At 41.1% G+C, this 22,613-nt stretch overlaps 1 protein-coding gene across 26 annotated transcripts in view; it reads right to left on the reverse strand.

Annotated features, from left to right (window-relative positions):
* Positions 1–472: 472 nt before the first annotated feature.
* Positions 473–22,613, reverse strand: part of Sox6 (SRY (sex determining region Y)-box 6) — a 566,848-nt gene continuing 544,707 nt past the window's right edge. For 23 of the 26 annotated variants that reach the window (XM_013511918.1, XM_013511927.1, XM_013511917.1 and 20 more), the window contains 3 exons: positions 20,018–20,251; positions 17,041–17,257; positions 473–7,070 (listed from right to left, as the gene is read on the reverse strand). In XM_013511918.1, the coding sequence (XP_013367372.1) occupies positions 6,767–7,070; positions 17,041–17,257; positions 20,018–20,251 (755 nt within the window). In that variant the 3' untranslated portion in view covers positions 473–6,766. The remainder of the gene's footprint in view (positions 7,071–17,040; positions 17,258–20,017; positions 20,252–22,613) is intronic. The other 3 variants (XM_013511915.1, XM_013511933.1, XM_005380343.2) reach the window with 1 other exon arrangement.

The following is a 22,613-nucleotide window of genomic DNA, read 5'->3' on the forward strand; positions in this document are numbered from 1 at the left end:
TTAGAAGCAAAGTCACCAGGCTCTGCGCTTTACTCCAGGTGCAAATTGTCATCCGTGGCTTTGAGGCTTCCAGAAGTCTTAGGCGACAGGCGGGCCCTGGAGATCCACACAGAGGCGTCTCAGCCAGAGATGCTCTGCACTTTTGTAAACTGTCTTGCTCCCATGAAGAAGTTAAGCAAATAGGCAGTGACATTCTCTCTCATCTTCTCTTGACAAAAATCCACCTTGGCTCCTATTCCTGCCATCTAAATCCACAAGCATTTCCTGCTGTGCAGCGTTTGCTCCGCAGTGAAGCAGGCAAGTCTTCCCAGACTGCACGGTTGAGGACAACCAGAGCTCTCTTCAGCAGGCAGGAGCCACGGCAGGGAGCTGGGAGTTCTGCGGGCTCCACAGGCAGGCAGCGGCCAACCCAGGCTCGCTGGGCTCCATGAGGGAAGAGTTTGCAGGGCACAGACAAAGCCGAACACAGAGGTCATAAAACAAAATTTATCTTTAATTGGTAAGTGTCAACAGCAGTACAAAAGATGGAGTGATGACAACTAGATTAGGGTAGAGAGGACAGTCTTGAGGTAAATGAGCATAAATAGGCAGTTCTTATAGACACTCCCCTGCGGGCCTGAGCCCCGCCATGGCATATACATTATCACCCAGGATGGCATGTCTAACGGATCAGGAAAGCACCTTGTGCAAAAAGGAAAAAAAAAAAATAGCTAAGGTGCCAACATACACCAGGATAGACAAAGACAGTGTGTCTTTCAATTTTGTCTTTTCCCTTAATTATGAGGCAGAGGAGGGGAAGACTTGGAAAAGTACCACTGAAAGATTATTCAATGCTGAGTTTTATCTCACTGCAATACTGCACAACAAAATCCAAGAGGTTTGTGTATGCAACAAAGCTAAGAACAGTGATCCATTCCTTTAAATCTGAAGCAATTCTCTCTCTTTTTCCGTTTCTTTAATCCTTACCAAACTTTTTTTTTTCATTACCGAGAGGAGAGTGTGAGAAAGATGTGATGGCAACCCTTAAGGTCATTTAAAAACTTTACACTGGACTGTACAAGATTTTTTTTTTGATAAACTATTTACATTTTCAGACTTTCAAACATATTCAAAGCAGCAATAGACACTAGTTTTTATGTTTTTTTTTTTTTTTTTTTCTAATTGCCCAAATAGTTACCAGCCATGGGCCAAGTAGGTACCTGCGGTTATACATAGAATTTCTACAAAGAAAATCTGCAGTTAAAATTTGCTTGAGGGTGTATTAAATGTCCCTAGAGTCTCACGGGCCACACCCACAGTGTTGCTATAGGAACCAAAGCACAGTACCTTGACAACAGAGTTGTAGTCGTCCCAACAGCCCTACACAAACTTTACACTTCGAAACAGCAGCCAGCATGTCAGTCCAGCATGTCAGTGAATTGTGCTGATTAAATTAACATAGAATACAATCTCACAATATACATCACAAACAAATTACAATGTCGGGAAATAAAAGAGTTACAGTAAGATAAGTTATGTAGTAACAGCTTATAAGCTTGTCTAGGATAATAAAAATTTTACATAGCAAATACAATAATGAATGAACAGAAATGCTAAGCATTCTAATTTGCTACAAGCTGGAGAAGGGTACAATAGACTGCACTTTCAGAAAAGCAAAAACACATATGACAAAGGGAGACAAACGGAGAATGCACATGAGCAGACCTGCAATGTGCAGCATACAAAACAGTTAAATATTTGCACATTCCCCATACTCCAAGAGCACCAGCACTGAGGCCTCACTTTATGCTGTGGTTCTTCAGGAATAAGAAACTGCTGAGCAAGATATGTCACCGAGTTGCCTTCAAGCATTCCTATTGCCAAGAACTCAGGATAGCAGAGTATCTGCAGGGAGCACTACCTTGTTCCTCCCCTCCTCTCCCCTCCCCTACCTCTGCCCCGAAAGTGCCAGCATTCCAAATTCTTGTTTGTGAGCTTTCAGAAAGCAATCTGTCCCCAAAGAAAAAGATGGGATGGGTTTGCATATCAATATTTTCAATGATATTAGCACAGGGGCATGTTGGGTAGTATATGGCAGCAGAAAGAGAACGTGGCCGGCAGGAATAACAGACAGAAGTTGTTTATTGAGGAATAACACATGTCAGGGGCAGAGGGCCGAAGGAAATGATGCAAGTGCTTTGTGAAAGGACAAATGAGGTCATATGATATTATTATACTTCGAGAAGTGAGCTTAAGTGCCAACTCAATCCTTGGACAAATGTGTGCATCAGTCAAGGGTACAGCAACCATTTCTGTCACTTTCTCGTTAGAATGGAAGACCCAGTAATAATTTCAATACATTCCTCTAGCTGCATTTCTTTGCAGTTGTTGGCACTTGGTACAGGACTTCTCTCATGGTTTGAAACTACAAAGTGATTCTTTTTCCTTTCCCGAATGAGTTGGTAGAGGTTACCTCTTTGCAAAGTGAGTAAATGGAGAGCAGCAGCTTCAGCTGTGTTGTTCAAATGACCAGGCTGCCTGCTTACTGAGGGGAGATGGGCTTCCCCTAAACAACCCCTACTTTCAGTTTGTGCCTGGGCTTGTGGCTCAGGAGGGCGTGCTTCGAAGCAGCCTGGCTTCGCATGAAGAGAAAGCAGCCTTTGATTTCAGCCCTAGGGTGATTGTACCCTGTTCGAACACCCCAGGGACCTGCAGGGCTAATGTCCTGGGGAGGTCAGAATTTGACAAGCTCAATAGCATTGTGAGCCCACACCTGAATTTAGAACTTGGCCTGTGAGTTGGTGTCAGGACCCTGGCAAATCAAATCGGGCCTGAGGACAGGGCTGGAGAGTATCAGATACCAAATGAAGCAAGCTGATGTGTTCCTGACGGGCCGCGCTGGTACTCAGGAAAACAACAAAGCTTCCACACTTTCCTGCAAAGGACATTGCTGGAATCTGCTGGTGAAGTAGAGAAACTGCTGGCCCCGACACCAGTATCCACAGATGAACATTTCCTTTCTGTTCCCCATCTCTCCTTCCTTCCTTCCTTCTCTTTCCTACTCCACATGGCCCACATTTTCTTTTAAGGAGAAGATTGTCTACCAGTGTCCCTATTCCAAGTGACAGAGAAAACCTTGATCCTGTCAACTATTGAATGCAGATAATTTTTATCTCTGATTCGATGATACTGTGAAACAGGGAACTGAAGGAAGGTGCCTTAGTATTTTTTATTGTAACTGGAGTGGTGGGGCTTTTATTAACGGCCAATCTCAGAGGCAGATGTTTGCCTTTCAAATGGCATTCATGCTTCTTGCTATTAAATGGACACAGAATGATCTTAGAAGATTTATGTGAATTCTCAAAGCCAATTGATTCTCTCAGCTGTACTGGAAATTTACTATGTTCAATTCGTCAGCTTTCTAGAAGAGAAAAAGGGAAGACTCTGAGTCTGTGGACAGTGGGTTCTGTGCTGCGTGAGAGCCCAAAGAAAGGGTTTCGCAGGACGCATGCTGCCGTCAGTGTAGCTGATGATTTCCTGTCCCCGGCAAGTGCAGTGACTTGTCAATTTTTAGTTTGGACCAACACATATGGATAGAAAACAAAAAGGAAATACATAACTTATATCTTACTAAGTATTTGTGAACCAAAAATAAATTCTATTTCTATGTTATATTTACACAATTAGAAAACTCTAAAATGAGATGGTAAAGTCATAAAAACTTTGTTTAAGCCCCACTGAAAACAAAACGAAGTGATCCCTATGATTGTCATTCTTAATTTCCATGGATATTTAGAGCCAAACTTGGCTAATAAATAAAATAAACTGCATACGCACAAAATTTAGATTCAAATACAGCATGACTATCTGAGCCAATGAAAGAGGTGTTTACAATCAGATCATTCCTGAATAGCCTTTCGTTTTTTAGAACATGGCTACAAGTTACTGAACCCCAGTACTGAGGCAGAGCTGGAGCTAAAACAAAGTGTTCATACACACATGTATTTTGCATAAATAAATGAAATAACAAGACATAAAAATGACTCAAATCCGGCAACTGTGAGGCAAGCCCACACGAGTCGAAACAGATGACTTTTGTTCGTGTAGTTTTCGTACAACAGTTTCACATTAGTCAGAAGTGATAAAAAATACCATTTATATCCAGTGCTTATAACACTTACGAAACAACATCTGTGAGTGTGTGTGTTTTTTGTTTTTTTTTTTTCTTACTACAAGCAAAATCAAGTTTCAGTCCTAAAGAACAGTCCTTTGTTCTCCAACAGCCCAGAATATTATTTTGGCATGGTCATAAAAACAAACAAAATTAACCTACTATGCTAAATGTTCGCCTTTGTGCAAAATTAATTACATACAATACAATGCTAGCCATACAACACTCTACCTAGGCAACACAATAAAAAGGGGAGAGAGAGCAGAAGCCAAAGCCAAAGAGAAAGAGAAAAAACATGAGACTGCACTGAGGAGGAGAGGTATATAATCAAAGAAATTGGTAAGACACAATAAATACTCATTTTTTGAGAAAAATAACCTCCTCCTCATTTGAAATAAATGTACAAGAACAAAGTTCCAATCCCCAACCAATATTAAGAACAAAACATTCCTATCAGTACCTTAAACAGCTTATAGAGAGCACTCCCAGCTAATGACACAGCTAGTGACATTTTGGCTAGACCTACTTATTGCTATTAGGTATGGCCTGGAGCACTCTTTAAATAAATACGAAGGTATACAATTTTCTTCCAAGTGACAAAATGGCTCAAGAAATCTGATGGGGCCGTTCCTATGTCCTGGTGATCAGATTCGGGGTTGTCCCATGAGGTGAACTGTCCCATTAACTGGCACTCTCTACTGAACCACTCTGGGTGAGTGAGGCACCCCCGGGCAACCAGTCCTGGGCTCAGGAAGATCCCAATGGCACCCTAGAGCTTTCTGTAGTTAGGACACGGGGAATGGAACCTCACTGCCTCCCAGCCAGCAGCATGTCTCCAGAGTACTCCTTGAGTCACAAGTGCCAGTCATATTGTTTACGTGTAGGCTTGTCCCCTACGCAGCCACGGATACAGGGAGACAGCCAGAGGAGCTGGTATGCTGCCCCAGGAGCTATCTGTTGTCCAGAGTCAACAGTAGGAACATGCCATACAGGGAATGTACTTCCTCCCTTCTCCTTCCCTATGATTTGCTTTCATTCTTTGGATGTACCATGACTATTTGCCTCCATCTTTGCTTTGAGGCTGTGGTCTGGCTTCTTACATACGGGGATTTTGCAAAGAAGTCCTGGGACCTGTGAGCTGGGACAAGGCAGCACAATGTAAAGGTGCCAGCCCATGACAGCTTCCCTGTAGACTCCTACGTGGCCCACAAACCCTGGGCTTCCTTCTTGGCTACAAAACTGTCCTGCCTGTCAGTCAACCACTGTCAACCTTCGCTGCTGAATGGAATTCAGGGGAAATGCCACTGATGCAGACCAAACTGAATTAGGGGGGAAAATTCTGGCAAAAGATTTGAGGTCACAGTGAACCTCAGAGCATACCTGTAGACCCAAGTGCACAGCCCTGCAGCCAGATATATACTCATCTTAAAGAAAACGATAATACAGGTCTTTAATGGTATCTTGTTTCAGAAATGCTTCCAGATGCCCTGGGGACATAAAATCACTATGTACATCTTTTGTATCTAGCCAGAGAAGGAGGTGACAAGGGACAAAAAGTTCTTTAGGGAAAGGGGGTTGAAAAATGAGAATTCTTAAATTAATGCCACCAACAATTTGTTTTTAAATAAATAGTAAGTGGACCCTTGACATTCTGGAATGAATAAATTATTTAAGAGAAAATGTGTTAAGACTGAATGTCAGGGTGAAAGGCAAAGGGAAGATGGATGTAGTGAGAGGCGGTCTCGGGAAGAGAAGACCGCGCATCGGTGTCTGGTGTGGGGATGGCTCTGGTGTGTGTGTGTCATAACACGTCACACACTGATGGCACGTCGAGAGGCAAACACAATTGGGTACATGCACTGTGGCAACCTTGTTCATTCCTTACAATATCTTGTCTCCAGATTCCTGAGTACTTTACCATTTTCTGGAAAAAAAAAAAAAAATGTGTGGTTTGCTGTTTTATTTTAAGATGCCAAAGATTGTCTAAGACTTTGCAGTGTCTCCTTTAAGACTTTCAAAATATTAAGATTCAAAAGTTACGAAAAAGTTTGGCACATTCAAAGTTTAACTCTACATGTGGAAAAAAAAAATTGGAATTCCGAGGCCTTTTTAATGTGCTCCACATGCAGCTGCACACGCCGCGGACTTGTCCTGTTTCACAACACGAAACCCTCAGTTGTTTTCTAAAGTAATTCAGAATCAAAACACATTCACAACCTGTAGGCCGGCACAGCATACCTGAGTGAGAATGTTTAACCCCATCTAAAACAGTAACTTAAACCTTTATCAACATCCAAAAGAAAAAAAAGTAAGACAAAAATATAAGACTTATAAGACAGCTATGGGTTGAGATAAGTTTTCAAGTCCTGGTGTCTCATATTTAATATGTCTTCACCTAAATTAAAAAACAACAACAACAATAACAATAACGACAAAAAAAAACTCAAGTTCATGAAAAATCAGGGAAAACTTAATCTGTCTCACACTTTACGAAACAATTAAGACCATTCTGCTGATGTAATTGTGGAGCCACAAATGCATGCGGGCTCTTTAAGAACTTTTTGTTGGGGAGGGGAGTGAAATGTCAGAGTATTTTAATTCAGCAAACAAAACTCCTCAGTTGGCACTGACAGCCTCCGGGGCTTCGTTTTCACTGCTATAGTCTGATTTGGGATCGTCTTCATAGTCGTCATACATTTCCATTTCATCCTCTCCGTTGATCATTTCGTTCCCAGCTAGGCTTCCGCTGTCTGCCTTCATTCCATAAGTGCTCTGGATGACCGGCAGGCTGGGCTCTGGACTGGCAGAGGTGCTAGAGCAGTCAGATGTCATCTGAGGTGACGGCGTGGTAGTTGCCATAGTAATAGCACCGGGATACACAACACCTGTTCCTGTGGTGATTGGAATCTGAGGCTGTTGCCTGTATAGATTAAAAAGAAAAAAATAGAATGAAACAGAGGGGGAATATCTTTAGATAATATCTCTATATATGTTCTTCAGTGCAAACAATAACTATGAGTTGCCATGTTAATGGAATGAGGTCTTATATACATTTATATTATATGTCAGTGTAATATAAATATATATTATTATTATTCCTGTTTTTTCAGATGGAGGCTGTAAGGTTTTGCTTCAGGCCCTGCACTCAATACAAGAAAGACTTTGAAGCTATCTTGTCACCTGATTCAAACGCTATCATTCTTTCTGTTACCTAGATTCAATACACAGACCTACTAAGTTTGCTTTATCTATAGAGCCCATCAGCACCCCGTCAACACTAAGTACCTGACAGTGACCCAATTTCTATGACTCTCATGCTGGATTTTGGTTGCCTGAAGGAAGCAAATAGATGGCAGGGGACTCTAAATCTATGTATAGAAACATCTTATAAAATACTGGTTTTCTTCTCATCAAATCCAGTTCTAACAACAATATACATCTTGTTCCCTAAGTTTTGAGTAAATTAATACAAATTAAATTTCATGCTAACTTGCTCAAGGCAGTGAATGCATCATTAAACTTGTAACTGATTTTTCATAATTGCAATAGAAATATGTTTACAGAATCACATTACAAATGTAACGTGTGAAAGCTTTTACAAAGTTTTTACTTTGACTGCAATATTAACCCATTTAACAGATTTCCTAATTTGGCAACCCAATGTAAACTCTGAAAGCCAACCCAAACTATCAAAGCGTACATTTTCTTTTCACAAAGAATAAAGGCTTTGAAGTATTTTTTAATTTAAATTCTACTACCTACATGTGCACTAAATAAATTAAGTTCAGCTCCTATTATATGCTAGAACTATATTTAGGTGTTTTCACATTATCTTTTTTTATCCTCATAAAAAGCCTAGGGGTATAATTTCCTTATTTTTACAGATGAAGTAATCAATTAAGGTTCAGAGAGTTTAAGTTGTTTGTGCAAGGCTACACAAGTTCCACAGCCAGGAGTTGAAATCTTCCGTATGTCACAAATTCTCTAAGAGACATCAAGATTGGGGTAAGAAAGGCAAGTTCAAACCATCAGAAGAAAACACAATAATTTGAATCAGAATCAAGCTCTTATAAGCCGGGTTCCACATGTTTAAGTTTTTTGGACATTAAATTGGTAATGAAAGGCTAAAAATAAGCAAATAAAGCATCTGTACTCTTACTTTCTAGACCGAGGCACATATGGTTCAAGAATAAAAACAAACCTCCACTCTGGTGGCAGAAAGAAACATCTGTGTTAAGCCCCCAGTCAGTGCTTACGTCTGAAGTGGCAGGGGTACCATCGCAGAGAACATGCGAACAGAGAACATTTCCCCTACGTGGGGAAAATGACAGCGCAGCCCTGTAGAGTACCACAGTCGCTGACAATTGTTTTGCATTGCATGTGAACGCTAGAGTGAGAGGTTACTGCTGTACCTGATGGTTTTTGTCACAGAAAGGGCTTTTCTAGGAAGAAGTTTATGTGATACAGGGAAGACAGCTCAGGGTCCAGAGTCAGACTTGGGTTTAAATCCTAGCTCTACCAGTTATTGGCTAGGTGGCCTTGTGCAGGATAATGTCATCACTAACATCCTCCCTCCTCATCTAAGCTTTAGAATTTAGAACAACCACACTTACACGACAGGTTGTCAAGTAGTAAGAATATACATGGAAAGCATTACACATATAGACTAGGTAGCAGTGCTAATTTCCTTTCCTCTCCCACAGTGGACAGTTGGTGTAGACCTCGCAGACAGCAAGCATACTCTGGGTCTTGAAGGACACCAAGGAGATGACGAAGTGATGAGCTGGACTGACTGTGAGCACCAGCTCGTAGGAGCCATTTGGAGCCAGTGGCAACAACAGACTGCAGAACACTATTCTGGGTCCTGTGTGACCTGCAGAAGCTTCTCTCTCTCACAGTGTGTGCAGATACGGGCATCAAGGTAGGAAAGTGTTACGTCTTCTGAGAAATAACTAAAAAGAAAAAATCTGAAAGACTAACATTCGGTTCTGTAGAACTTTTTTCTAACCCCAACTCCCTCCTTTCCCCACTCCCTAAAATCATCCCTGCGCCTCTGGAGCTCAGTCTCAGGTCCTCAGTGCTACACGTTCTTGCTCCAACTGAAATCTGGTTCTCTCTTTAGGACCCGATGCTCCACCTCCAGCATCTTAAGAGTTGGCTGTCCCCTTTGTACCTCTCATAGTAACAATGGACCTTGAAGTGGCGCTGCTCCCTTTCCAGCCCTAATTACTCTTCCAGGCTATTTTTGATTGCCCCATCCTAGAAATCCTCATCTTTGAATGTCATGTCACTAGACTGTGTCACCCACTAGCGCGGTTGCCTTACTCGTACCCCGGCATTCTCCTGGGCTCATTGTTGCTTTCTCCGATGTCACCTCTGCCACCCTTCTGGGTGAATTCACCATTCCTGCAATGATCATTCCACTGCCTTGCTATCTCAGTTCCTTGACCTCCCTGTATACTGTGATCCTCTGACCCCATCTCCGTCTTGCTGACAATCTTCCATACAGCTGGCTTTGTCGTCTCCAACCGTCACCCCTTGCTTGTCTGGATTTTAAACACTCCAGTCCTGGAGCACCACACCTTGGCCTTTTTATTTATTTATTTATTCGGTACCAGAAATCGAACTCACAACTTTGTGCTTGCTAAGCAGCCACTGTGGCACGGAGCTACATCCCCGGCCCTGATTATCACATCTTATCTTTCTAATTTGCTCCTTTAATGATTCTTCCAACCTAAGAGGGGAATCAATGATTCTCCCACCCCACGGGGACCTATAATGTCTTGAACCTTCCACCTACATTCACCGCTCTCACTTCCTTGTGCCCTCAGTGATCGCTTCACTCAACATAAACTCTGTGGTTACTCGCCCTCTCTGACATACTCTCTACCATCTTATTCTGAAAAACTCTGATGTCAGGTAAACACAACTCTATGCCTACTCTGTTCATCTCACAGATGAACTTAGCTGGAGAAAACACACTGTCATGCTCACTACTCTCTGAGTTCATGAGAAGGAACTTCCAATCAGTGTCCAGTTCCATCCAAGCATTATATTCCACTTCTGTTCCCTAACGCAGTGATTCATACTTTCTCAACTCTCCAAATGTCCGACATCTTCTCTTCCAGTCTCTTATTCTTAGCTGTCTTTTCATTCCATGGAGACATGTGAAGCAGTCAGAGAAAGCTTTCAACACGCATCCACTCTCATGTGAACTTGCGTGCTGTATCTGAGCTTTCATTCTGGGCACACCTTCTACTTTGAATTGGTTCATAACCCAACATAAGGCTGAGTCTTCTACTTGCCCACTAGAATCATCTGGTCTTGTGAAGGTTCCCTCCAGCAATCATTTCTTCTGTCTATATCATCAATTTCACCCCTCCTATTTCATTCTCACCAAAGAGGCTATAATTGCTCCTACAAAAACCCAAAAACCCTTTCTCAGCTTATATCTGCCTCTAGCTACTGCTCCACTTTTCTGATCTCCTTAAGCAAAGGTCTTTGAAAGGCTATGTCTGCACTTTTTTTAATTCTTCCTCAAATCCATTTCAGTCATTTTCAGTACTACAAAAGAGCTTACGATCTGGCCACCAATGATCTCTTTACTGTTAAGTCTCAGAGTCAATTTCTGGTCCTCATTTGCTTAACCTATGTCAGGAGCAGCATTTAATGCAGTTGATCAGTTTCCTCCTTGCTGATACATTTCCTTTCCTTCTCTCCTAAGACACTGCACCCTCCAACTTCTTACTACCTCGTTACCTGCGCCTTTAAGTCCTTTTGCTGTCTCCTTCTCATCCCTCTGAATAAGCACTTACATACCCAAAAGGCTCAGTCCACTCACATCTTCCTTTCTGTCTAAATTTGTTCCCTTGTAGATTTTGTCCAGTTCAGTGGCTTTAATTATTATCTATGTGCTAATAACTCCCAAATTTATATCTCTAGTTAAGTACCTCAATTCCAGGCTCAGGCATGTAACCTTTATTTTATTTGAAGGCCTAAAATCCATCTCAAACTTCCAGGTTCCAAACTGAGCTTGTGACTATGCTCCCTCATAGCTACTCTTCCCATGGCCATCCTGATATCTTGGGTAATGATAGCTTCATTTTTCCAGTTGCTCAGGCCAATTTTTTGCAACCACAATTCTTTTAAATCCTATATCCAATCCATCAATAAATCCTGTTAGTCCTCCCTCGGGAATATATCCAGAATCCATCCACTTCCTACCACCTTCACCCCTACACACCTGGTCCAAACTACTTGCAACTGTAATATGGTTAATTATAACTGCAGGCCATTCTCCCTTCAGGCAAGTCTCATACAGGGGATCGAATGATCCTCTCAGAACCTAGGTCACAGCACAGGACTTTTCTGCTTGTGAAGCTTCAATGCCTTTCCATTTCACCCTGCATCAAATTCAAAGCTTTCCCAACAGCCTACAATACTTTTTACAGTTGGGCTCCCCATTACTGTCTGACATCTACTAATCTTCCCACCTTCCCATCCTGCTTTGCTTCTGTCACTGTGGCTTCTATGTTCTTGAGTAAGCCAGGCACAGTCTCTCCCCCAGACCTGCGCGCTTGCCCAGACCTCCCTCAGAGGTCTGCGCAGCTCACCCCCTCCGCTACTTCGGGGTTTTCCCTTTTCTTTTTTTTTTAAAGCATCACAGTGAGGTTTTCTGTGGCTGTTCTATTTAAAGTTATATTCCATTCTCTACAACTCTCTACCTCTTTCCTATTTTACTTTGTTCTAAGGCGTTTATCACTATTTTATATTCATGTATTGATTATGTGCCTAACTTCTATCCCTGGGACATAAACTTCAGGAGGACCAGAGTTCTTACTGACATAACTTGCTCCAAAGGCTGCACCGTGCCTGCCACGGAGGAGGCACTCACTAAGTATCCCTTGACTACATGGAACAAGTGAATAAGAGGGAAAACAAATGCAAAACCTAAGTCACGCATTCTAGAGGAAGAAAGATGCAGTGAGAGGAAGTACGGGAGGAAGAGGATGGAGAAAGAGATGAATATAACTGTCTTCAGAATGACTGCCTCATTCATAAGGGAAGGTTTGTTCTAGGAGAGACTGAAGAAGAGGACAAAAACCAGCCTACAAAGGAGCAAAGAGGCAAATTCTGGCTCAGTGAGGAGTCAGTAATTCTCTGGCATTAGGGGATGTTCCTCAAAGGAATCACTGCTCATGGGAGGCGGGCAGTGATCAGCCCTAGAGGGCCCAGGCAGACCACAGAGAGGACTCCGCCAGTGGCTGGCCATCGAAACACGAAATATCTGAGGCCTCTTTGAACTTAAACTGATTCTGTGGAGACAAAATTGTAAGCTAACTGTCCCGCTGATCTTCTTATCTTATTGTCCTTATCAGCCCAAGAAGAAACGGGGAATATTAAGTGCGCATTCCTACTCGTAGTTGAAGAAGCCTAGCTTTCAAGGCTTTCCAGAATATTGCTGTACCCTGCCTGTCTTACATTCGCTTTACTGCAAGGGAATATTTCTCTTTTTCATATCTGAACGTTCCACCGCTGCCCTACTACCAGCACCCACTGTGCTCCCCTTTATACTGAAACAGAAATCTGCTTCCTGCCAATCTGACTTACCCAAAATTCAGGAATGCCCACGTGGTTTGTTGGTTCTAGTACATAATAAGCTGTCTTCCTCTGAGCTTCACTTCTTCTCATTCATAATATCAAGGTTGGCATTTCATTATATATTACACGCACAGACTGTACTATGTGTGCCATATGTAAGCATGCATATGTGTGGAACAAACTGTTTGCGAATCTAGTCATATATGTATCTAGCTTCTCCAACTATAACATTCTCTGAAAGCTCATGTGTAGAGAAATAGTGCCTCATACTATATTAATTTAGTACAGTTCTGGGCACCCAGCTGGTTTCAAATAGCCCCTTACCAATTGACTGACTGATCAATGAACAAAATGAAAAATCCAGACAGCAGGCTTCAGCTTTGTCTATCAGGAATTACTTTCCTAAAAAGCATTTTTCCTTCCTTTACAGATCAATTTCAGAGTCAAAATTCAAACACTGCTGATTTCACAAATAGGAGTAGCTGGGAGGTATTCGGTTTTGAAAATAATGGATATATGCACCAAAAGAAAACCTGTAGATATTTGTAAAGTATGTACATGCCACTGCTCTGAACAGAGGCAGCCAGAAGCCTCCCTCCCAGGACAAGTAAAGAGTGCAAACTGGCCTTGAGAGAGCTCAGCACTGCAGCATCGTTTCCAAATTCCGCACTGCCCATTGCAAAGGGACTGCATATTTATGTTGGTAAAGCCCCATTGTTTGCTAACCCTTCCAACCCTTCCAGAGTGTGTAAATGAAGGCAACGCAGTTTGTTGCATGAGAAGATAGGCTGTATGTTTACACATCTCTGCAGCTGATATTGCTGGAAGGAACAGAAATAATGACAATCTGCTTACTTTATTGGAGGTTATAATCCAGCTTCTTTACAGGAGCACAATACTAAAGACAATATAGCTAGTTTATGTCATTCAATTACATTTGTAAGTGTCTTACAGGCTCGATTCAACCCCTTTAGGATTAAGATCAGAATGGCAAATGTTCAAATCATTTATACCATAAAGCACTAGGAAAGTAATTCTTATAATATGAAATATAGAGTTGGCACATAGCCTTATTTTTCTAGAATAATATTTACTTTAATTTAGGGCTTACCATGTGCTGGGTACTCGTTCTAAGCACTTCCCACATATTAAGATATTCAATCTTTAGAAGGGACTTTTGTTGTTGGCCTTATTGCCATTGTCATTGTTATTCTCCTTCTACATATAAGAAAACTGAGGGGCAGCAAGTTTCCAGTAGCAAGTGGAGGGTCCAAAGGAATAAAGACTAACATGCACTCATGCCTATATCAAATCTAGTATCTGAGCCAGAATAGTCTGGCTCTAGAACCATCGCCTTTAACCACTGTCCTCTACAGCCTCTATGCAATTTGTAGTCTCTAATTGGGAGGTATGTATGTTGGCAGAAAGGGCATATGTTTCGCATTCACATAAGCCTGGTTTAGATCTTAGTTCCGCTATTTACTTACTAGCCGTGTGGTCTTAGACAAATTATTTAACATCTCAGAACATGTTTTTTGTCCAACCCTATAATAGGGAAGATATTGCCTATCTTCTAAATTCTATGTATTTTTAATAATCTGTATAATTCACTCAGCACACTACATAGCATACAGTAAGTATTAAATATTATACCATTATTGTCTTAAAATAGCCTTAAATTTAATACTTTCTAGTACCTGAATAATGTCCTTTGGTTCAAAGTAAATTGCTAAATACGTTTAAAACAAGTAAACGCATTTGGCCAGAATTCTTTAGGAAAAGACAACATTGTAGCTACATGGATCTCAATAAATATAATTTCTATTTGACAGTACTCTTATTAGGATTACTACAAAATTCTGATACTTAATGTGCCAGGTGAAGAGGTTAAATCCAAGTTACAAGCTAAATGCCCTCTATTTCATATTATTGACAAAATCACTTCATAACAGCTAAGTAGAAAAAAAATCTAACTCATGAGCTACAGTTGTGTAGTCAGTAAAATGCACAAAAATGTTGAGTAATATACACAGTTTTATTGGCTTGAAAGTTATGTATGCCTTTCAAAATCAGCTATAAAAATTGATCTCATCCCCTTTCCATCAAGAAGTCAATAGCTATCTTTGAATTTTTTTGTTTGTTTTTCTCCCTGTTCCTCTTGTCATAACCTCACATCTAAGGAAGATCAATTTCCAAAAATGAACCTGAGAGTTAACAATCTATCAACTATAACTATTTAAGGGAAAATAGAATCCACAAGGGGAAATACCGCCTGGCTTTATGTAGCAAGTATTAACAAAACTGGGCAGAGGGTAATCCTGAACACTGAAGATTAAAGAATAAGGCTTTCTGGTCATTTCCTGTACTCCTGTAGCCTCATCCCACAGTACACAATGATTCTTCCATGACGGACTCTTCTACACTATGAAGAACAGCATTTCTGATCTCTGAAATTCAAAGTTCCTTCACACACCACACAACAATATACCTAAATTTCCCTGGGTTCTAAGGGCTCTTGTTCAAATGGACCAACTATACTCATGACTGTGCCAGAGTAGGCTACAGGGCATATTTTGGGAAAACACAGTGAGGACAATTCCTTTGTTGTTTGGCATGATGGAAACCAAGATCTGGATTTGAATCTTTGATCCTTACTACCAAAAGGTCACTCTGAATTGGTGTTTTTTAATAAATCCTCTAATTAACATGGGAATAATCAAATTATACTGCATTGTATTTTTGTGTTAAAAGTATTTTTAGAGTGCATACATTTAAATACAGAGGAATGTGACATTCCTATTTTAGCATGCCTTCATTTATTAATATACAGGGATCTTCAAACAATAAAGTGGCTTAAGCCTTGTTAACCCTAAAAGGTTCAGCGTAGTACCAATAAATTCATTAATAGCTAATGTGATATGAAATATAGTGTTACTGTGATCATAAATACATATTAAATAGAAATGGTAATACTAGAATTCACCTTTCTGGATTTTGTACTGAGCATTAGGTAAAGTATTTTGAAGCATTGCCTCACTGAATCCTCATAACAACCATACCAGATAGGCGGTATTATTCATTTCACTCCTCACGCGAGAAAACAGAAGCCTAGGGAAGTTAAATAACTTGCCCGAGTAGGTGTCCGGGTCAGTATTTGAACCCTTGCAGTCATATTGCAAAGCCTCCTCCCCAACACACCAGGGCTTAGTCTACTTGCACTGGTTTGTTGCCTTTTGCATTTTATTTATTATGTCAAATTAATTTTCTTCTCTTAAACACGTGCTTCTGACACCTTTTTTGTTCTACAGAGTTATCTTTTGAGCATCTATAAGCACAAGTAGCTTTTTACCTCCCCCTTAGGGCCTCTCTTTCTCTCCCCAGAGGTGATACTTTCTCAATCCCTGGCACTGCATAGCTCCCCGGTTCTCCTTCAGGTTAGAAGCAAACGTAGCTTCATTTCTGCTTATTCTGCTTCTCTTTTGCTAACCTCTCCCAAGTGGCTCCCCGCTCTGATTCCAGCTGCTTCTGCTGGTGCCACCACAATGGCCCCCTGGCTTCCACTCCTCGGTGCTGCTGGGCCTGGGGGGTTGGAATCTAGAGGCATCCGCACCCCACTTATCCTAACTACTGTGGTTAAGAGGGGCCTATTTTGAATGCAGACAACCAGTCAGCCAAGTCGAAATTTATACCAGAAATCTATTACCTAATTTTTAAACAAAATGACATGAAATCAGACTTGAAGATATCAAAAACATGTCTAGTTTCTGATTTAAGCAAGAAAATCCACATTGTTACTGCTCCCACCACAGAATAATTTACTGCATCTTATGCCAAAAATAAGGTCTTCTAACCAATGTCAGGGCCAATTATCTTGCGGTAAATCCCACAACAAAAGCAGACTATTGTGATTAGAGTCAGAAGCACCACCCAGAGAAGCTGGGAAGCTTCTGGGGATTTCTTAAAGTCAGTTTTTCCTCCCTGTGTGTTGATCTAAATAAACTACCAGAAACTCTGTGTGTGGGCACTGAGCATCTTAGATTCCCCTGGAGGACGATGGAAGCGGCAGTCAGTTGGGCATGAGCTGTGCGGCTTTGTCCGAAAGAGTAGGAGCCACGTCCTCCGTCCTCCTCCTCCGGGCTGTGACTTCTGACAACTCCGCAGCCAAGCCCTTCCAGCAGGTCACAGCCCCGCCCTTCTCTAATCGCTCTCCCAAACACACTGCCAGGAGCCACCCTGTGGTTTTTTCCTGGGCCTGGAAAACCCAGTCGGCTCTGTCCAGGAACACATACCCCACAGTAAAGAACTGCCTCATTTCCTGCCGCCGAGACCGCATCAGTTGCTTGTACTCCCCGATCCGGAGCTTTTTGCCATCAACGATGCAGGTGCGTTTCGGCCGCGGTTTGTACTTGTAGTTCGGGTACTTCTCTAAGTGGATCTTGCTTAGCCGGGCCTGCTCTTCATAATAAGGTTGCTTCTCCTGGTTCGACATGGATTTCCAGCGAGATCCTAGACGTAAAAATAGCCGTCAGTATCTAAGCGGTCAAGACAACGTATTCCAGGAAATCAGAAACAACTGGAGTTACAGCCAGATGTACCTCCCGGGCATTTCATTCACCTTGGCTCTGGGCAGCTTCTGTTGTCACATACCACGGAGCTTCCCAACCGGTCTTTTAGACAACAGAGCAAAAGCAGTTCTGTACATGATGTAGTTTTGTACTATTTCTCTCAATAATTTAAGGCTGATGACCGTATGTTTTTTCAGAACATGTCTTTGTCACATAAAGACCATTTCCCACACTAAGGTACGTCCCTGTTGATCTGGCTCTCGCTTTCGAAAGGGTTAAAAGCCTAAACTTCCTGACCATACTTAGGAGAATGACAGGATTCTCAGGAAAAGCTCGGCTAGTTTCAGAAATCCAATCATCTTCCACCCTCCAAGCGGCTTTAGCAAAGCTGACCTTTGATAAGATATCAACAGATGTTGATATCCTTCCATATGTAAAAATCTCCTGTACACACTGTCTCTCCTGGCCCAGGGGAGTTTAAAAAAAAAAACTAAACTCTACTTAAGAACTCATAACTTTAGAACCGGAAGGTACAGTTGGAATTATATATACCACTTTCAAGTACTGTAAACTTCCATTCAAAGCTGTACCAATACAAGTACAGAAATCTTTAATATGGTTTACACAGGAAGAAGGAAAAGTATTCACTTCTCTAATATTGTTTATAAAGAATGATCTAAACACTTGACGAAGAAGGGATGTGTTTTTTTACATGTATCAAATTGCATTTTTGTGTCTCTGGTGAATAAAGCGGTAACAGCTGCGCAGACTAGATGTTAGCTATTCTTCGGTGGAGATTTTTCATACATAAACAAATGGAAAAGTTATACAAATATTCTACATAGCCAGCAATATCCTGGCCTGCTTTAACAGCACATCCATCCCTGTTCTTTCCTGACTGTTGTGCAAACGTTGTGTGGAATAGCTATGCAGATAGGGTTCTCTGTTTTCTGCTGGCTCCCAGCCGTTTAAAGTCCAAGGTAACAGAGGGTTCTTGGTACTCCTGGAATGCTCCGGCGTGAAAGGTTACATTTTAATGAATATGCTTCCTATATTCCTAATAATATTTTTCATGGATTCCATAGCAATAATATAGATTCTCCATGGCTGCCAAGAGGGAAACAGAGGGAGTCTGTGCCCATCTGAATGCTTACATTGCTACTAAATTGGCAGAAAACAAATCTGAAGATAGTAAAGTTACATATCAAATTATAAGACCAGAGTAGCACTGATTTTTTGGAATGTCTTTTAATTTGAAACAAATATAGTCTGTCCATTAGGAACATCTTGGTTTAAACAGTATTTAAATTTTTTTAAAAACCCCTATGCATACCTCTGAAACTCCCAAAATAAAACTCCACTTAATTATAATGACATTTAGTATCCCTTTTGAAATTCAAATGTCAAAATGAAGAAACGAAAAGAAAAAGCTGCATTTCAACATTTTATCCATATTTGATTCTATGTGTGCTTTAAATTTTCTTCGAGGTCACTGCCTCAAAATGTCTCAGAGTCAAGTTAAATTATTTATATAGTGAAAAAACATGTGTATTTGTGTGTGTCCAGATCACTGATATTTACTCAGGTTAAATATTTATTGCTTTTGAACAAAACATTTAAAAAATTAAAACCACAGTTTAAGTCTCTAATGTTTTTCAGCTTCTTAAATGGCTACCTTTGAGATTTTGTCACATCGTGACAGCTTAAACAGAACAGTGCCTCTGTGTTTTTGCTTTTTAAAGAGGAAACATGTTGACTGCAATGCTGCATGTTGGATAAAATATGTTCAATATGTTCAGCACAATAATTCCAAACTGTATAATCTGCACTAGGCAAGCTTTACGCTAATAGAACAAGGCTTGAGTTTAATCCTGAGAAACTGGAGAATCACTCTGGCAATTTACCACAAAATGGGCCTCTGCCCTGTGGTCTATGCGTTCAATGTGCTGCTGTGAAATTTGAACTCGTCATATCTCATTAAAGTGAATGTAGCTTTATTTTACAAGTTTTAAAGTTATCATTAGAGGCACTGTTTGCACTCCATGAATTTCATACCATGTTTGAGTTTACCCCCGGTCCTTGATGAATCCTTCTTTCAGTGGTATGCATGAATCCAAGAATTCTAGAGCGAAAAACTGTAAGGGCAGTGAGCGTTTCCAACACTGCAGCAGCTTCCAAGTTTTAACAGACTAAGTAAGAAAAGGTGACAAAGCTTGCCCCACAATGGCTACTGAGCAAGTACCAGCTGCTAAGTTCACAATATTAATACATCACTGGGGCTGGGGATTTAGCTCAGCGGCAAAGCACCTGCCTGGCAAACGCAAGGTCGTGAGTTCGGTTCCCGGTACCGGAGAAAAACCAAACCAAAAAAAAAAAAAAAAAAACCAAAAAAAAAAAAATTAATGCATCACTATATTTTTATCTCTAAACTAGTTTTTACTCAGTGTTGCCCTACTGATAGTTTTGTCTCTCAAATAAGTTTTCAGCAGTTTCTCTGGTAGATGCAGTAACCCCTAACCTAATAGTCAAGTTGCAGGGTGCGGGGGAGCGATGATGACAAAGGCAGCTAGTGGGGCTTTATCAAACTTCTGTCAAGCACAGTCGCCCTGCCCTCGGGAGTCTTGTTCTGCCCCTGTTTTCCATGTGTAAAGCTTGGGGGACTGGGGGTAACATCGCCATCAGCTGTGCCAACCGCACTCACCTAAGATTTTACTAATGTTGGAGTTGTGCATGTCAGGGAAGGCCTGAAGGATTTTCCTCCTCTCGTCCTTTGCCCAAACCATGAATGCATTCATTGGTCGCTTGATGTGTGGCTCACTGCTGGCCCGGCCGCGGGCGTCCCTGTAGACTCGAGCTTCAGCCACAGTGGCACCTCCTGTTGGCCAACAATAATACTGCTGTAGTTTAGCTGCAGAGCCATTCATTGCTTTACTTCCTGTAATATCAGGGCAGGAAGAACAAGACGGGTGTAAAGCATTATTACGTGGGTAAAGTAACATCTTGCCACCAGGTTCCCCTTCTTCCCTGAGGCCCCTCTCCTTTTGTGTTAACTGACCTCTTAAAAGCAGAAGAGAGTTTCAGATGACAATTCTATATTCTTTCTGATACAGCCTTCAACAAGACACTGGGAAGAAGTAGTGCTGCATGTCTTTATATACCTACTGTATGCACGACAATAAATTCTAGGTGGTGATAAAGTAACGGCTGGTATTATTTTACGGTAAACTTTCCTGCTGTGATTCTTTCTTTCAGAAGCAGGCTCTTCCCTGTGTTTTTTAGCTTTATTTGCCCAAAAAACAGCCACTTCTAACTGTACGTTTCCCCTAGACAGAATTCTTTCTCACAGTATCATGCCCTTTCTATGGTTTGGAAGACTCTTCTCCTAAGACTTCTTAATAAGTCCTACTAATCCTTCAAGTCCTACTCAAATGTTGGCATGTTTTGTGAATGAAAGAATGAAGTCAATGAAACATTTTAGCTGAGCAATTATTATGAGCTAGGTCTATCATCTGGTGCAAGGAGTGCAAAGGTCCAAAAGAGTTCATATAGCAAAAAGAAGACAGACCACTGTAACCAAGGAGAACACCAGACAGAGTGGCCAATCAATGCTTCCTAGGAGGTGTGATGCTCCAGATGAGTTTCAAAGATGAACAAGAATCAGCTAGTGAGTACGAGAGGGGAGTAAAGACGGGTGGGAAGGCTGTTCAGGCTAAAAGAACAGCATTTGCAATGATTCCCCACAAGCTCCCCATTGCTTTCAGGGTCCCTGTCCCAGCGTATGTACGCTTTACATGACTGTCTCTCTCTTATCTTTCTCCATCCCCAGGAATATGCACTCCCGAAAGTCAGACACTGTCTTGCACTCATCCTTGAATGCCCAAAACTTCCCACCAACTAGATACTAAATACACATTAACTAAAAGATTATTTGATTTTCAGCCCATGTACAAAAGTAGAAGACAAAGAGGTATTCATTTCAAGGGTCCTGATACATTTTTCTGTTTTTAAAAGAATTTCTTTAACCCTTACGAAACCATTTCTGATCTAGTAGCATAGTAGATTTTAAAGCTCTTTGAGGACAGAGCAGGGGCTGAATCTTATTCGCTGCTGAATTCCTTGGATCCAGTGAAGCATCTGACACATGGGACTTTAATTAGTAAAATGTATTTAGTGAATAAATGAATGTAGTCCTTCCTTGTTTTCATGGCCTCCACTGGTGTGACACAGCGATGTATGCTTCGCTATGTGGCAACTCCTGAGTATTTTCCTATAGATTGAGAATTTCTACAGCAGGATGTGAAGTGACTGAATTGATGGCCTCAGCCAATGTTTCCAGTGGACAAACAAGAAAACCTACCCCCGGAAGTTTAGAAGCAAAACATACATTAAAGCCAACATTTCTATTTTCCGGACAAAGTAAATCCCGTCAGCTCAGTGAAGTAATACAAAAACAACAAGGTCCAATCAATCTCTGGCCCTTCTATTCTTTTACCAGATACCTTGATTAAAAAGAAATTTGTTGGTGTCAAAGCCAGTGATAAATTAGAACATTAAAGCACACTATTATTTGACAAATATGGTCATTATTTATTGCCATATAATGACAGGATAAAAGGATAGAGTTAAATAATATTGCGGGCTTTTTTCTTTTCCAAACCATGGAGATGGGCAGAGAAACCACTTTCTTAAGACCATGCAAAAATAACATATTCATAAACAGCCCTTCTTTTAGGCCTAGGCAGAATGATGCCTTACATGAGAAGTCTCAGATCCCAAGATGCATAACTAATACGCTACCTTTGTGCCACCATACCCACAGTACATTAATTTCATTTAAAATGCACTGACCATACAGGATAAATTGATTTCACTTTATATGGGTTTGACAGCCATGTTTATTGTGCAGTGAAATGTAGTGTAGCTTCCAGCTGACAATATCCATCAACACAGGGCTATGTGCTGGCTGCTGGGCCAGAGGAAGGCATACATTACTCTGGGAGTGAAACACTTACTCAGACACGACAGTGTCTTCTCCTGAGGATCACCATGGTAATTTATGACGCCCTCGGTGCCATTACTTTACAACTGACATGGATTCAGCAATTTATATACTGGCATGCATTCACATAAAAGGAGACAGGTTTGTGGAGAATGTCAGATGCAAAAACATTTTGATATTATTCTAAGTTAACTACTGTGCCACAGGTGATTAACATTTGAAATCTGTTTTTGCTGTTGTAGCCGGCTCTCCACCTCCAGCAAAACCAGTCAGCTTCAATTTATTTCTTCGCTTAAAA

Source organism: Chinchilla lanigera, unplaced genomic scaffold (assembly GCF_000276665.1).
Source record: "Chinchilla lanigera isolate Chin_1 unplaced genomic scaffold, ChiLan1.0 scaffold00013, whole genome shotgun sequence".
NCBI lineage: Eukaryota > Metazoa > Chordata > Mammalia > Rodentia > Chinchillidae > Chinchilla > Chinchilla lanigera.